Source organism: Ostrinia furnacalis, unplaced genomic scaffold, assembly GCF_004193835.3.
Source record: "Ostrinia furnacalis isolate ACB-3 unplaced genomic scaffold, ASM419383v2 OfSCF2609, whole genome shotgun sequence".
Taxonomy (NCBI): domain Eukaryota; kingdom Metazoa; phylum Arthropoda; class Insecta; order Lepidoptera; family Crambidae; genus Ostrinia; species Ostrinia furnacalis.
Genome location: NW_021132848.1, coordinates 544,752 through 562,117, shown reverse-complemented (window position 1 = coordinate 562,117; position 17,366 = coordinate 544,752). Strand labels below are relative to the sequence as shown.

General features: G+C 38.4%; 2 protein-coding genes across 6 annotated transcripts in view; one reads left to right on the top strand and one right to left on the bottom strand.

Moving 5' to 3' along the window:
• Positions 1 to 17,366, top strand: part of LOC114356040 (dipeptidyl aminopeptidase-like protein 6) — a 53,474-nt gene that overhangs the window by 34,256 nt on the left and 1,852 nt on the right. Inside the window, exon 16 of the mRNA XM_028309125.1 lies at positions 15,464 to 15,666. Coding sequence (XP_028164926.1) covers positions 15,464 to 15,666 — 203 coding nt within the window. The remainder of the gene's footprint in view (positions 1 to 15,463; positions 15,667 to 17,366) is intronic.
• Positions 2,233 to 11,915, bottom strand: LOC114356020 (piggyBac transposable element-derived protein 4-like). Of its 5 annotated transcripts, none has more exons than XM_028309099.1 (11): positions 11,834 to 11,915; positions 10,166 to 10,275; positions 9,798 to 9,839; positions 9,565 to 9,726; positions 9,370 to 9,476; positions 9,198 to 9,239; positions 9,058 to 9,121; positions 8,876 to 8,973; positions 7,858 to 7,926; positions 5,993 to 7,638; positions 2,233 to 3,190 (listed from the first exon to the last, which is right to left on the bottom strand). In XM_028309099.1, exons 2-11 carry the CDS (start codon positions 10,267 to 10,269, stop codon positions 3,176 to 3,178), a joined length of 2,349 nt encoding a protein of 782 aa, XP_028164900.1. In that variant the 5' UTR covers positions 10,270 to 10,275; positions 11,834 to 11,915; the 3' UTR covers positions 2,233 to 3,175. The 5 variants fall into 5 exon arrangements, 3 of the variants coding, with proteins under 3 accessions (XP_028164900.1, XP_028164901.1, XP_028164899.1); XM_028309100.1 differs by having other exon boundaries at positions 2,233 to 2,571; positions 7,254 to 7,638; XR_003656153.1 differs by lacking the exon at positions 2,233 to 3,190 and adding an exon at positions 5,470 to 5,666 and having other exon boundaries at positions 5,786 to 7,638.

The following is a 17,366-nucleotide window of genomic DNA, read 5'->3' as shown; positions in this document are numbered from 1 at the left end:
GCGGTGCGGCAGCCGCGCTGGCGGCCGGCGACGCGCGGAATGTTACAAGATGTCTGGCTGCGCTCGCGCCGCTTACCGATCTACGACATCACAGTAAGTGCGCTGTATAATACTAAAGCCCGGTCTGTGAGCACGTAGAATTTCGTCCAATGACCCCAAGCTACCCATCTTTATCGCTCGCGCATAATTATATTGCTGTCGCGACTGCGCGACGGGCACCCGCAGTGAGTGTGCGAGCGCGACAGCAACATAATTACGCGCGAGCGATAAGGATGGGTAGCTTGGGGTCATTGGACAAAATTCTACGTGCTCGCAGACCAGACACTAGACTAGATGTGACCGGTGCTGTAGTCCTGGAAGTAACAGTCGTGGGGGACTGTCCCCTTAGAGTTTAGTTAGACAAAGGTACATAAAGCTGGTAGACAGCTACGGCAGCGGCTCTAAGACATCACAGTGAGTGCGCTGCATAATACTAGAGACTTAGAACAGCATCGCACTAGGGTTCACTCAGGATCTATCAAACACAAGGGTTACAACGGCCGCGCTGGCGGGGCGGCGCGCGGAATGTCACAAGATGCCTCGCTGCGCTTGCGCCGCTCACTGACCTAAGACATCACAGTGAGTGTGCAGCAGACTGCAGCATAACTAGTAGAGATGAAACGGATAGTTGTTTGGCCGGATACCGGATACCGGATATCCGGCCAGCTGCTAGGCCGGATAGCCGGATATCCGGCCTACCGGATAGTTACCGGATATCCGTTTTATCTCTAATAACTAGACTTAGACCGGTTTCACACTACGTGTGCTTCGAATCCGTTTAATACAAAGGTTTCAAAGGTCATGCTTTGCCTCGTTGCGCTCGCGCCGCTTGCTGATCTACGGTATCATACGATCAATCAACAATATTGTGTTGTTTATTGAAGCATCATAGTGAGCACACGATAGTTTCGACGTAGATTCGGGCTTCATAATTTTAGCCAAAGAACTGCTACTGATGGAGGGCTAGGCTACCGAGAACTTTTGAACAACGGCCATCAGTTCCACATGCTGCATCTGCCACTTAGCTTTGGCAATTCTGCAGGCTTTGTCGGTCACTTTACTCCTACGGATCTCCTCATTTCTGATTTGATCAAAGTCAAAGTCAAAATTTATTTATTTACTAGCGGCCGCCCGCGACTTTGTACGCGTGGATCCCGTTTTACCCCCTTCATCTATCTTACACGGTTAAGATATTTTCATACAAATGTTTTTCCCGGTAACTCCCGTTCCCGTGGGAATTTTGCAATATCCTGTTGTAACTAAGCTTTAAGTTTACTAAGGTACCTGCATGCCAAATTTCAAGCGTCTATCATACGCGGTTTAGATTTTTTCATACAAATGTTTTTTCCCGTTAACTCCCGTTCCCGTGGGAATTTTGCAATATCCTGTTGTAACTAAGCTTTAAGTTTACTAAGGTACCTGCATGCCAAATTTCAAGTGTCTAACTTAAGCAGTTTAGATTTTTCATAGAAAAAGATTTTCCCGCTAATTCCCGGTCCCGTGGGAATTCCTAAGTATCTTATAACCTGCCCAGGAGTATGAAGAATAATTGTACCAAGTTTCGTTAAAATCCGTCGAGTAGTTTTTGTTTCTATAAGGAACATACAGACAGACAGACAGACAAAAATTTTACTGATTGCATTTTTGGCATCAGTATCGATCACTAATCACCCCCTGATAGTTATTTTGAAAATATATTTCATGTACAGAATTGACCTCTCTACAGATTTATTATAAGTATAGATTTAGACTAATAAATAGTTCTTACAAATCGTCATTTTGCTCTTAAGGAGCCTCTACATGTCTCATAATCTTTTTACCCTACCCGCTTGAATACCTGACGCGTATAAAAAAAACGTCCTTGAGTTCTCGTCCCCATGACGTCACCCGCCGCGCGTGGGACCCTAGTCGTAAAAACTAATGTTTATGACCGCTTCTTAGAAAGGTTATGAATGGAGTGCCGTTTTTATGATAGCAGATGAATGTAGCTTTCGAACAGTGTTGTTATCGTTGCTTTTTATGTACATTATTAATTACAATGAACTATGAAAGTCGAAACTAGCTGTAGAAATGGCTAATACTCGAGCTAAAGTATATTTTATTTCCGTAATTAAATCGATAACCTACTTATTTTTTTTATTCATTAGGTCAATTGGTTAATATGTTGTAAGATAAAAATAATGAAACTACTTATTAGTGTTAAAAAAACATGTATTTAATTATTTTTAAATGACGATACAATTTGACAGATGGCGTATTTTTTCTCGCCAGTTTCATAATTTATTACAGATTTATTCTTACACATACCCCAAAAATATTAACAGCTTTTAAAAGATAGGTTATTTGAGTACAATATGTATAAATATCACGTCAATAGCGCGTACCAAACCTATACAATAGGTATTCAAAACAGAGTCCTATTTTGTATGAGTAAGCAAAACAGCCGGTCGTAAGGCTGGGTACACACTGAGAGCATAAACCGGTATCAGTACCAGTACCGATTGAGATTCGGCTTACGCCTTCAAACACATGCTGGAATAAAAAGGTGTATTCATAGTTACATAGTTAATATAATTTTTATGGCGTTAAGTCGCCTTTCGATCTTGATTAATTGATGAAATCGTGGGTTCGATTCCCACCTTAGGCAATTCGATTTTTTCAAGTTATTTTAAATTTAAGGTGTATTTAAATGATGAATGATCTTTTGGGGGGCGATATGTTTTACATCCTATGGGCTTTGGATGTATTTTCCCAGGTGTAAGATACGCTTGCACATCAAAGGTACGCAGTTTCATCATGTTCCAAAGTTTAATACCCATTACAAGAAATATGCACGGGCTATTAAAATAGTGCTTACAAATCGTCAAATATTAAAATGAATAACTTAATGTGTTGGTCTTAAGTAGCCGTTACATGCCTCATAATCTTTTTGCCATACCAAAAATAAGTATGTGTTTTATACAAATAGTATGAAAACCAAATGCAGATGCAAAAACTGATATTAGAATAGGGATTTTACCAAAAACCTTCATTTTCGTTCGTTATTGTTAGGATAATACAAAAAGCCAGATATACAGAAAAAAAATATTAACTTGGGCAGATTAAGAAGAATGTTTGAAAGCTTACACTTAGAAAGTTAGCATCTTTCTAATCCTAAATTCTTTAGAAATTTCCATCGATGTAAACAAACACTTGTGCACACAATTACACTATAATACTCACGTTTTCTTAATATCATACACATTATTTCACAAGCTCATGAAACCAACTTTATTCTCATGATGAAACAAATATGAAATCTAACATTGAAAACAAAATATTTTAACAAAATATTTGGATGGTGAAAATTTGTGCTTCATGTTAAAATGTCAAATCGACATTTGACGTTTAAATTTAGGTCCTATCTCTGGAAAATCTGTAAGTCATAGACAATATTCATAGATAATAATCTGTAAATTTTATCGATTTTATTTCAAGTATTCAATTATTTCAATTACCAATTACTTTGATAATATTAATCTATATATATAAAAGAAAGTCGTGTTAGTTACTCCACTTATAACTCAAGAACGGCTGAACCGATTTAGCTGAAAATTGTCAGGGAGGTAGTTTAGAGCCAGGAGAAGGACATAGGATACTTTTTATTGCCATTAAGGCGGAACAAAGTTCGCCGGGTCCAGTGGCGTAGCGTGGCTTTTCGCCGCCCGGGGCCGTCCGGATATCCGCCGCCCTTTATTTTAATTATATTTTAAAGTGTAAATATTATATTGAATGGACTTCAGGTACACTATTCACCTTATTTGTTGAAAGTCAAAATAAACTACCACGCACTGCTTCAGAAGGAAAATACATTAAAGAGAAGCAATTGCTTGAAACCCACAGGAAGTTTGATTTTCTTAAATAGCTCAGCTTTATTATGTAACACTAGGTGTATAACAATAAACAATAATAACAAATATTAAAGTATTTATTTGTCAATTGAGAGTAAATATTATCTTAAATTATACAGCGTGTTTCTTGTAAGGTGTCAAGCCGAAGGCAGGTGATAGGTGAGGATTAGACCTATCGATTTCACTTCCATGTATGTTCTACGATTTTTCGTAGTTTAGAAGTTATCGTTAATTTTGTGATTTTTTTCAAATTTTATGACCTAGTAGGCTTTAATTTTTTTTATCTTTTTTTTTGGGTTGACTTTTCTCAGAATTATTTTTTTTGACAGATTCCCTATTAGGTAATTGCAGATGTCTGAAAAAAATAATCACCTTCCTATCTTTCATGCAAGATACAAAATTTTTGCTAGAAACATAAAAAATATGCTTTTAGCAGAACATTCTAAAATTTTCAACTTAAAACTTTGAAAAAAAAAAGAACTTCCATAGGTCCAAAATAATTTTAAAAACTCCGCAGTTTTCTGAACTTTCATAATGATACAAAAAAAAACATGTACTTAATAAATAGACCATTATTTTCTGTAATCGCTCCACTAAAGTGGTAAGTCGGAGATTCCGTTACATGTTTTTGACTTTCTTAGGACTAACTAATGTTTGCAATCCCCTAAGTTTACGTTAAGTAGAACACATTTAGAGACAATAAGTGAACAGAACATTTTTTATCCACAACGAGGAAGCTCTTGCCTTTGATTTTTTTTTTATTGAATCTCCGACTTTCCACTTTAGTGGAGCGATTACAGAAAAAAATGGCGTATTGTACATGTTTTTTTTGTATTAATGAAAGTTTAGAAAACTGCGCAGTTTTTAAAACTATTTTGGACCTATGAGTTCATTTTTTTTTCAAACTTTTAAGTTGAAAATTTTAGAATGTTCTGCTAAAAGCATATTTTTTATGTTTCTAGCGAAAATTTTGTAAATAAAAAATCAAAGATAGGAAGGTGATTATTTTTTTCAAACATCTGCAATTAATAGGGAATCTGTCAAAAAAAAGAAATCTGAGAAAAGTCAACCCAAAAAAAGATAAAAAAAATTAAAGCCTACTAGGTCATAAAATTTGAAAAAATCACAAAATTAACGATAACTTCTAAACTATCACCTATCACCTGTGCCTTCGGCTTGACACCTTATAAGAAACACCCTGTATTGTATAGTGCTTATTGAACTTAGAAGGAATAACAATGTGCTTAATCAGGGTGTCCACTGCAAATGTTCGAAAAAATTCCCTGACTTTTCCCTGACTTTCCCTGACAATTTTTTCAAAATTCCCTGACCAACTATGTATATAACGTGTCCCAAAANATTTTGAATTGCCAGTATAGCTAGATTTGTTAGTCTCAACGTAGACATAGTCGACCTTTTTTTTTCTTGTTCATGCAATGTTTTTTTTCTTATCCGCCGCCCCCTTTCATATGCCGCCCGGGGCCATGGCCCCCCCTGCCCCCCCCCAAGCTACGCCACTGGCCGGGTCAGCTAGTTTAAAATAAAATATAAACGAGGTTATATTCAACAATGTATTTTTTCTTCATTAAATGCAACAACACACTTTGCGAAGAAGTCTTTGAATTCAGCTTTATTATACAGACGAGTGTCACATAAAAAAGGCCTTTCGACCACTTTTCGACTGGTTTACGATTTTATTGTGCACTTTGTCTAGACCCACAGTATAATTTAAATTATATTTCCTAAACAAATAAAAAAGGGAAAATTAAATATTCTTTCATTAAGAAGATCCTATTTTGACGATCACATTACTGATCTCAATATCAATCAGAAGAGGGATTGATCTTAATAATTATACAAACGATCTTTAAAAATCTAATAATCGTCTGTTGCAGTATAAGTAATCTGTGGTTGCAGTCCGTAAATGACATTTACAGAATTGCGATTAACGAGAGATTTTGTCGCATCACTAGTAGATCAACTGACATAGACTAAAAATTCGTCAATGTCAGTTGGCCATATTTGTTTACATTTAGGGAAATTTCTAAAGAACTAAGGTATAAGTGAAAAGTTTTAAAACATTCTGGCATGCACAAACTTATGTCGCACTTCTCGCACTTCCACACTGTGCGAGAATCTACACCTTTTTTGTGGCACAGTTTGCAACGTGCCTTTGCCCCTTTTTGGGAGTTTTTAGCCGGAAAATGTTCCGTCACAACGGTTGAAGTCGAGGGAGCCAGAGGACGAAATTTGTTTAACATCTCGTCGGCGAGACGGCTCCTGAACTCCCTCGACGACAACCTTGTGCCACCAGTACCAAAAAGAACATGAGCATTTAGGATTGAAACGTTCAAAAGTCGGCGGAAAAGTTTTTTATACCAGATTTTGTTTCTTACTCTCTCCACGGGGAAGGCCTGCAGCAACTGGTCTTTTTTGTCGATCCCACCCATGGAGAGGTTATAATCCAGCACAACTTGCGGCTTGTATTTGTATTTTCCGTATTTTTCTTGTCCGCCGACTTTTGCCTGATGGTAGGTCGATATGAGGGACACCAGATTGCAGTCTTTCCAGACTACAATCGTAATGTCCCTCGTTTGGCTAAAAGCCACTTCCCCAGTGCTCATGTTCCATTTGGTCTTTGACTGGAGGCAGTTGGGCACAAATTCGCGGCTAAGACGTAACGTCCCCATTGTGTCCGTTTTGTATTTTTTAAGGGCTCTGGAGAGCAAAGGGCTGTTGTAAAAGTTGTCCATCACCAGAGTGTGCCCCCGATTTAGCAAAGGTCGGACTAAATCAAATACGATCTTGCTGGTGGCACCCTCTGGCTCTGCATCGTCGCGTTCAGGAACTTCAAATTGCATATCTTGCCCTTTGCCGGCATAAAGCTTCATCTTCCACAAATATCCCGACTTGGACTCGCATAGCTCGTAACTTTTTATACCCACCCGAGCAGCTTTTGTATTTATGAGCTGTGCAAATGACAGCCTCCCCTTCCATAACAATAGGGATTCATCAATAGCGATGTTTTGCTCGGGTAGGTATAACGAGCTAAATTTATTATTAAGGTGGTTGATAATTGGCAAAATTTTAACCAATTTGTTTGGGGTATTTGTGGAAGATGAAACCGTATGGTTGTCCACAAAATGAAGGCATTTTTTGATAAGCCTATACCTTGTGAAGCTCATCATATCGGCGAAGCGGCCTATTTTAAGATAGTCATATCTAGGCCGCCAATATTCTGATTCAACAGGTATGGGTATTAAACTTTGAAACATGATGACTGCAAAAAAGATCAAAAGTTCGTCAGTGGTCAGCGGGACCCACCTTTTAATATCTGCCTCATTTTTTAAGCCAGGATTATTTTTGATGTCTTCGGCGTATTTGTTGGTTTCCCGCACTATTAACGAAAGGATGTCTGCATCCCAAATCTTTTCAAAGATTTGGAATGGAGACAATCCTTCCGTTAAAAATGTAGGACCAGCAACCCCCGTAAATGATTCCCGCTGACCCCTGAAAACATTTGCATCACTTGACCACTCGAAGTGAAGCATATCCTCGGTGGCCAATTCCCTTAATGCCACGTCGTCTGCCTTATCAAAGGCCTCCAATGCCTCATTTTCATCTTCATCGACATGACTGCCTATGTTTCCAGTAGTCTCCCACTTCAGTACATCTTTATCGATTTCACCATTATCTTCTAATAAAAAATCTGAAAAATAATATTTCTTTTACATAAACATTGAAACATAATTCTTGTTAAATCCTTATTTATTTATTATTTTTAATTTAATTTGTACACCGCAAAGGTACGACATGTTGATATCTTTATCTTTATCATTACAATAGTTACATTATTTAAAACATGTTAAAATAGTACTTTATACTAAGATCATTATTTTTTTCTTAAGACTATTATTACTAAACTTACTTGAGAATGGGGAAACTGCCTTTGATGATGCTGGCAGTGGAAGCGCGTCGGAAACCGGAGAGGCAGGTTCTGAAATAAAAGTGTTGTTTGATTATCATAAAATAATAAAATTTAATTTTACATGATTATGTGTATAGCCTGACCAGGAACATAAAAACCCTCGCCATGTTGCGGAAAACTAATGGTACTAATTTCTTTTAATGGCAACAGTAACTGAAAACTTCATTGTCATGTCACCTTGCATGTCAGTCTGTTGCTGTCAAAGTGTAAACAAACTTTATTTTAAATGTGCGCAATTGATTTTGTGAATTAAATTGCTAAAATCTTTTTATAGTCGTGAAAGAAAAGTGGTTTACAATGTGTTAAAGTATTTGTCGAAGAGAAATACTAAGGGTTCGGACAATATTTTCATTGAATAATGTTTCCGACAAAGGTTGTCAAATTGACTGACATGTTTATCGAATAGTACAGTCCACTATGAAAATTAGCTGTGGTTTGTTTCTTCAACTACCTATTTTAATTATTTTTTTCACTTTCTAAGTGTTTTTTATGGAATTGGGAAAGAAGTAGGTACTTACTGAGTTTGAAGCGTTCATGAGCAAACATTGCAGTTGAATATTCAAGTTCTGAATTTGATTATTGATGAATAATAAAATAAATCCTACTAGCTCGATTGATGGTTTCATTTAATTTATTTAAACCAGGTTACCTATAATAATATTTTTTCGTTAATTTATGAAAATATCAAATTAGCCCGTAATCCTGAATCCTGATACATAAAGTTAGCCTATTAATTTAACACAGGTACGACTGTACTCAGTGTTGCACTATAAAATGCAATTGACGCGCCTCTATGCCAGGGTTTTTATGTTCCTGGTCAGGCTATAAATTATCAACTTAAATTAAAATAAAAACATTCATGAACCATTGGTCGGACAGACCATTCGCGCCTTACGTATTCATGAAGTCAATCGCGAAGGAAATCTATTTAAAAAAAATAAAAAATACTTAAACCCACCAGAAAATCCAACCAGTTCCACTTCGCTGTCTACTATCTGGTAGTTGGAGATGTCGGACGTTGTGATCCCCGTTGATGGTGTGAACATAACTTTTGAACTATATAAAAGAAAAAACATAATTATTAGGTGTACGTCGTAGTTATTTCAATTCCAATTCCATGATTCAGAAACCGAAACTTACTTGCTCGGCCGTGCGCGTTTGACCTGCGTTTGACACGCGGTCTCCTCCTTATCTGATACATTATCTACAAATATTGATTTGGTAAGATTCATTTATTAGTTACACATCAAAAAAAGAATATTAAATCATTGATTACATACCATTTTCCAGTTCTACTGTGTAGCTGAATGGACCGCTTGCATCTAAAAATTACCGATTAATTTTAGAATTGAATTTAAAAAATATATTGATTGGAACCAATTTCAATGTAACAATTAGTAAGGGAAATCGTGTCTGTAGAGTAATTAAATAGAGTAACTAAATATCACTTACTTCTTTTTTTAAGTTCCCAAGCCTGGGGAACGCGGGGAGGTGGAACTTCCGGTGTGCCGGGAGTTAAAGGGCACTTTATGCGCTCAGGCGAAATATTTCCCTTTTTCCTGAAAGCAATTTTCAAATTAATTTACACCTTAAACATTAAAATTCACCAAACGACATTATTATCCTAATTTAAGAAACAGTTCTTACTTCATTTTCATAGGTGGGGCGTCAGGCATCAAAAAATGTCCCACTTGTTTTTTTTCCCTCAGAGCAAGGAGCTTTGTTCTCTGCTCCGAGGAAAGAATTTTGATGGCATTTTTTTCTTTTGCTTTGTTTATTTTTATATTTTTTATTTCTTCAGCCATTGAACTAGAATAGAAAAAAACTTATTGTAGTGCATCTTAAACACTGTAAAATAATAATAATAAAAGATTACATACGTCGGTACTGCATTAGTGGTGCTTGGGCCTGGTGTTGGAGATCTAAAATAAATAATTTTATTATTATTATCATACACTTATTCCGTCAATCACTAAAATATAAGATTTAGTCAGAAAACCACATATGCATTATAATAAACCATTCATCATCATCATCATCATTTCAGCCACAGGACGTCCACTGCTGAATATAGGCCTCCCCCAATGCTTTCCATGTTGATCGATTGGTAGCGGCCTGCGTCCAGCGCTTCCCTGCTAACTTTAAGATGTCGTCGGTCCACCTTGTAGGTGGACGTCCCACGCTGCGTTTTCCGGTACGGAATAATCCGTTCCGGTAATAAACCATTAAATAAAGCAAAGCAACCCACATTCCAAAATTCAAACTTCTCGCGCTGACACCAACTCGCCCACGGCCACGGCCACGGCCACGGCCACGACCACGGCCACGACCACGCTCATTTGGTTGATCCATAACCACCTAAACAATAGGTGACACGGACATTAAACACAACACTAAAACAGGCTGTTAGTTTTATTAATATAAACCCAAAACTGCTGAACTGAGTTAGAAACTACGTAAATAATAACAAAAAAACATCCTATGCATTCTGGTGCAATAAATATATAACATTATTTGCTTTTTTTAACATCCTGTATAATTATATACAGCCTATATTATGTTATCCTAACTGATCAACATTCAGCAGTTTTAGCGTGACAGAGTAACANATTGTTGAATTTGTGTGTACGAACGTAACACCCGAAACGATGGAATGACCCATCCATCCAAACATATGCATTTAAAATATTAGTAGGACAGAAACAATAATTCAAAATAACATTCCTAGTTATTTATTAAAAGTAAAAACACCGAAATTTTAATAAAATGAGTTTATCAAAAATTCAATTACCGGTACCGATTTCCGCCCTTTGTGTCCCTACCTTTACTACTGTTTATAGCCCGACCAGGAACATAAAAACCCTCGCCATGTTGCGGAAAACTAATGGTACTAATTTCTTTTAATGGCAACAGTAACTAAAAACATCATAGACATGTCACCTTGCATGTCAGTCTATTGCTGTCAAAGTGTAAACAAACTTTATTTTAAATGTGCGCAATTGATTTTGTGAAACCTATATTGCTAAAATCTTTTTATAGTCGTGGAAGAAAAGTGGTTCACAATATGTTAAAGTATTTTTCGAAGAGAAATATTAAGGGTTCGGACAATATTTTCATTGAATAATGTTTCCGACAAAGGTTGTCAAATTGACTGACATGTTTATCGTATAGTACAGTCCACTATAAAAATTAGCTGTGGTTTGTTTCTACTGCCTATTTTAATTTTTTTTGTCACTTTCTAAGTGTTGAATTTTATGGAATTGGGAAAGAAGTACCGAGTTTGAAGCGTTCATGAGCAGACATTGCAGTTGAACATTCAAGTTCTGAATTTGATTATCGATGAATAATAAAATAAATCCTACTAGCTCGATTGATGGTTTCATTTAATATATTTAAACCAGGTTACCTATAATAATATTTTTTCGTTAATTTATGAAAATATCAAATTAGCCCATAATCCTGAATCCTGATACATAAAGTTAGCCTATTAATTTAACACAGGTACGACTGTACTCAGTGTTGCACTATCAAATGCAATTGACGCGCCTCTATGCCAGGGTTTTTATGTTCCTGGTCAGGCTATACTACTGGTATGCACGACGGCGGCCATTTTGTAATTTAATCGTCGAGCCACTTTTTGTAAACAATTAAAATCATAACCATTCTTACGATACAGCTGTTGGATTATTCTATAAAATGCTTCTTGAATAACTAATGAATAATTAAAACAACGTCGCACTAACGTAATAACTTGGAAGAAACACTTAATTTGATCCACTTGAAATCCACTTCAACTGCCACTCGACACAACTTGAAAAATGTCTTTGGGAAAAAAACAATATAACAAGTTCATCAAAACAGCTGTTGCATCCTTATTTTCTATTAAATAATCTTTTAATATAAGAGCACAACTTACCTTGCACAATGTTTCTTCTAATAAAATAATCAATAAACACTTCAAAAATCGGACGTATGACGGCTCATGTCAAACTGAGAGTCAGGGTACGGAAACTTCCATACTACGATCAAACTTGCTTCCAAACAGCGACTTCAGTCGATAAATTCCAATACTTTTTTTTTCTTTATGGCTCTCGCGGATTGCGTTTAGCCACGACAGGGTTCTTGATTTTTGCGTTCAGTTTTGCCATAAGTTTTGCGGACATTGCGTTTAGACAGGGTGGGATTGGGTTAAAGTTAAAAGGTAGGGAAACGAATCAATTACGGATGGAAACGGAACAAAGGATGGTTTTCATAGGATCAATTTAGGTGTGATATAATTACAAAATAATAAAAATAAAATAATATTTACATAAGTACAATATACATTACTATTTACAATTTTATATTATTATGGGTAATAAATTCGGCTAGGATATTATAAACATCAATGTTATTGGTATATAATAGGCAAGTGATGGATGTAGGAAAAGGAATTTTAATGGCTAAAAGAGAACTAATAAAAGAGGAACGATCATATAGGCAACAGTAAAAAAATATGTGATTTAAGTCTCCGACGCCAGAACCACAAATGCACGAATCATTATCAAGTACATGAATTTTAGCCAAGTGTGCTGGAGTGCACACGTGACCAAGTCGCATTCTAGTTAAAATGGTAGTAACTGTTTTGGAAAGATTCATTTTAACAAACCATGGTTTACAAAGGATGGATGGTTGAATGAGCTTGTAATGTTTCCCCTTAGATTGGCTAGTGAACTCCCAATTCTCATCCCAGGCAGATTTGAGATAAGCTTTGGGAAGGGCTGCCGTTAAGTCATGGCAATAATTTGTGTACGGATGTATATCTCCACACTCAACCGCTTCATTGGCCAGCTTATCAGCTTTATCATTTCCTGGAATATTGGTATGACTAGGAATCCACGCAAAATTAATTAAATGACTGTTAAGACTACATTTGTGAAGTAATTTCCTGCATTCTGTAATAATAGGATAATTAGTATTGTTCTTAAATGGAAATTTATGTAATGCCTGCAAAGCACTTTTAGAGTCACAAAATTTACAGTTTTGTTTAATTTCATAAGGAGAGCATACTCTAAAGCCTTAAACAGTCCAAAACATTCTCCTGTAAAGACTGATGATTCTGGAGGGAGTTTTATTTTCTGGACAATATGATATTGTTTATGGTATGCGCCAACGCCAACATGACCCGTTGGAGAGTGCTTAGATGCATCGCAATAGATATGATGCCAATCGCCCCAGTGTTCGTCTACGATCTGATTGAACTTAATGTTAGCATTGTAGTCATCCTTATGTATGTCTAGGTTGAAATGAATTGTCGGAGTAAGAATAAGGGATTCAACAGAAAATATCGGAAGAATCGCCGTGTGGTGACGGCAGAGTAGAATACATTTGTCACCAACCCCTACTCTTCCCGCGGGTGTCGTAAGAGGCGACTTAGGGACTACACAACAAACAGAGAATGGGCAGCAGCGCTCTCTGAAAAACATCAATCTTTTAAACTGCGATCTCCAACCCGCCTGCCAAGCGTGGAGATTATGGCAAATCCCTCCACCATAGTGGAGGAGGCTCATAGTCCAGCAGTGGACTGTAAAGGGCTGTTGATGATGATCGGAAGAAAGGAGGTTCTGTAGACTGGGGCTTGGATTGATATAAATTTACGAAAACTAATAATCACACAAGGAGGAGATTTACGTGACCAATAAGAGGAAGTATCAATTAAATCATTAAGTCTGTTGAGTTTGCTATATTTATGATGGTCAGCAAATTGAAGTACACGGAAAAGATACTTGTCACATAAATATTGGCGGCGTAATTTCACTGGGGGCTCAACACATTCAGCTTGCAAGGCATTAATTGGACTCGATTTCATAGCACCAGCTATAATCCTTAGCGCTTTAGATTGAATCGCATCCAATTTACTTAAACCAACTAAATTACAAGGCTCTAGATAGAAACTGCCATAGTCAAGTACACTTCTTATAATAGCATTGTATAAAAGTCTTAATGACGCTGGGTGAGCACCCCACCAGACTCCAGAAACACATCTTAAAATATTTAAAAGCTTTTCAGATTTTGCAGCAATGCTATAACAAACAATGAGGAAGCAATACTTTTTAACTACCCTAAAACGCATGTCGCTGCTCCTGTTTCCTTCATATTTTCATTTTTTTCTTAATTAAAATATATTTCAGAATATTGTTAATTACAATGTGAAAACTTTTTTTAAAATGAAATTAATTTGTTTTAATTTAAAACTGAACGGTGACATTTTTTGTTATAATTTACTTAATAGAGTAGTAGAAATTACTATTTAACATATGGCAACTTTGTTTTTCCTCCAAAATGGCCGGTGTTGTTTTTGTTAGGTTGAATGCATTCTTGTTTTCTTAGCCATCGTTTATGAGTTCTGTGGCCCTATTAAAGTATTGAAGAGTCGAGTCAAATTCAAGTTCATTCCTTCGTACCTGCTGCTGTTCTGGTTCATCGGAGTTTTGTTCGTTCCTTCGTGAATCGCGAAGAAACTTTCTGTTATGTTAACAAGTGATCTGAGTTTTCTCAAAAGTGCAAATGCTTTTTTAGTGTTGTTGAAAACTTTGCGAAAAGACGCTTTTGGTGTATAATATTATGTGTGTTCATAAATAAAGTAAAATTATTAAATTGAAAAGTTTTTGTTTATTTGCATTTCCATGTGCAATGTAGAATTTTTCCAAATCCATTGTTTTGAAAATAATACAATACGTACACCATAAAGATAAATACTTTCAAAATAATGGATTTGAAAAAATTCTACATTGTACATCAAAAAAACAATAATTCTTTGAAGATTATGAGGGCCTATGTGTGCGTGAACTGTGTGTATGTGTGCGTGGACTTTATGTATGTATGTGTGCGTGTACTATGTGTGTATGTGAGCGTTACGTACGTAGGTTAAGTACAGCGAATTTAACACCAGGCTGTCAATTAGTAGGCTCAAAAATTTGACAGAGAGGGTTCTCTATTTCCTATGTATTACTTTTTCTCTATGCTGAGAGTGTTCCATTTCAATATTTATTATTTATTTCACATCGCTCACGAAACGCTTACAGATTAAAAAAATATCACAGATACTTAACGCTAAATTTATCAACGTTGATGTCAAAAATTGCAAATCTCCATACATGTAAAGGAACATGCCCAAATTGACCCACAGAATTGACCTATAAACACAGACAAAAAATCTTGGTGACAAAACTCCCCATGGGTCATTACTTATATACCTACCTACCAAAAATTTCTGGGAACTTTTGTCACCACCGGTTTTTTAGCACTTCGAGACCAACATTTGGCATTTGGCAAGTGCTGAGAATAAGATCACGCAATTTACGTAAGAAAATAAGCATAGTTTGCTCTATCGCCCTTTGGGTAATCTTGAGCCTTCGATGCTCATAACTAGGGACTGTAGTCCCCAAAACGATCGATATTTTACTTTGAATATGTATTCAATTCGAAATGTAACTTTGGGGTCACCTGCTGATCTAGACGATGAGTTTGGTACAGTTTTTTTTATAAATGTTAATTTCGTCCCCAGATTCGTACTGGACGGAGCGCTACAGCGGCTACGGGTCGTGGGCGGGGGCGCTGGGAGTCAGCGCGGTGTGGCGCCGCGCCGGCAACCTGCCCCCGCGCCGACTGTTACTTGCGCACGCGACTGCGGACCTGACGGCGCCTCCGCACCATGCTCTAGCTTTAGCAAGGGCTCTGATAAGGCAGGGAGCTGTGTATACTCATCAGGTACATACTAGCTTGTCCTCTAGTATAGTCTGGTCTGTGAGCACGTAGAATTTAATTACGCGCAATATAATTACGCGGTAGCGATAAGGATGGGTAGCTTGGAGTCATTGGACGAAATTCTACGTGCTCACAGACCGGGCTTTAGACTATGCTGCCAGCCAGCTGCCAGCTTCATAATTCCATGGCACTGGGAGCTGTGTACACTCATCAGGATGGTTTTAACAAACTGCCCCCGCGCCGCCTGCTACTTGCGCACGCGACTGCAGACCTGACGGCGCCGCCACACCATGCTCTAGCTTTAGCAAGGGCTCTGATAAGGCAGGGAGCTGTGTATACTCATCAGGTGAGTCACCAGATGATAGTGTTATTAGCGTGTCTTCTAAGAGTGTCTGCTGCTTGCGCACGCGACTGCGGACCTTTCTGCGCCGCCACACCATGCTCTAGCATTAGCAAGGGCCTTGATTAGACAAGGCGCTGTGTATACTCATCAGGTGGGTCACCAGATGACAATATTATTAGCATGTCTAGGAGTGTCTGCTGCTTGCTTGCGCACGTGTCTGCGGATCTCATGGCTCCGCCACACCACGCTCTTACGTTGGCGAGAGCCTTGATTAGGCAAGGCGCTATGTACACTCATCAGGTACGGAGTAGCTTGCCTTCTAGTAGATGGGATGGTGTTAGTAACCGGCCCCCGCGCCGCCTGCTACTTGCGCACGCGACTAAAGACCTGACGGCGCCGCCGCACCACGCTCTAGCGTTAGCGAGAGCCTTGATAAGACAGGGAGCTGTGTATACTCACCAGGTAGGTCACCAATCACCAAATGGCAGTATACATATAAGCGTGCCGTTTAGCTTAGGAGTGTCTGCTGTTTACGCACGCCGCCGTCGACGTTACTACGCCGCCGCTCCACACTTGATCGGGCATTCGGGTAAGTCGCACTGGATGAAGCTACAGCGGCTACGGGTCATGGGTGGCTGCTCTCAGCATCAGCGCCGCCTGTTACTTGCGCACGCGACTGCTGATCTGACGGCGCCGCCGCACCACGCTCTAGCGTTAGCGAGAGCCTTGATAAGACAGGGAGCAGTTTATACTCATCAGGTACGAGATAGTAACTTGCCTTCTAGAAGTTTCTACTGCTTGCGCATGCGACTGCAGACCTTACGGCGCCGCCGCACCACGCGTTAGTGTTGGCGAGAGCTTTGATAAAGCAGGAAGCTGTTTATACTCATCAGGTGGGTCACCAGATGACAATATTATTAGCATGTCTAGGAGTGTCTGCTGCTTGCTTGCGCACGTGTCTGCGGATCTCATGGCTCCACTACACCACGCTCTTACGTTGGCGAGAGCCTTGATTAGGCAAGGCGCTATGTACACTCATCAGGTACGGAGTAGCTTGCCTTCTAGTAGATGGGATGGTGTTAGTAACCGGCCCCCGCGCCGCCTGCTACTTGCGCACGCGACTGCTGACCTTACGGCGCCGCCGCACCATGCGCTGTTATTAGCAAGAGCCATGATTAGGGAGCCGGAGCTGTGTACACACGCCAGGTAAGTGTTAGGAGTGACTGTTGCTCGCCTCTGCGGTTCTTACGGCGCCGCCGCATCATGCTCTAGCGAGGTCCTTGATAAGTCGGAGCAATATACACTCACCTCGCGGTTGCCCTATAGGAGTCTGTGCTGCCAGTATGTCATATTATTATGT

Excerpts from the sequence above, each read along its gene's own strand:
- LOC114356020 (XM_028309098.1), bottom strand. The coding sequence starts at position 10,269 with ATGGATCAACCAAATGAGCGTGGTCGTGGCCGTGGTCGTGGCCGTGGC. Across the intron at positions 7,927-8,875 it reads GGAACTGGTTGGATTTTCTG|AACCTGCCTCTCCGGTTTCC; the intron begins GTGGGTTTAAGT and ends CTTTTATTTCAG. Across the intron at positions 7,639-7,857 it reads GGCAGTTTCCCCATTCTCAA|ATTTTTTATTAGAAGATAAT; the intron begins GTAAGTTTAGTA and ends ATTATTTTTCAG.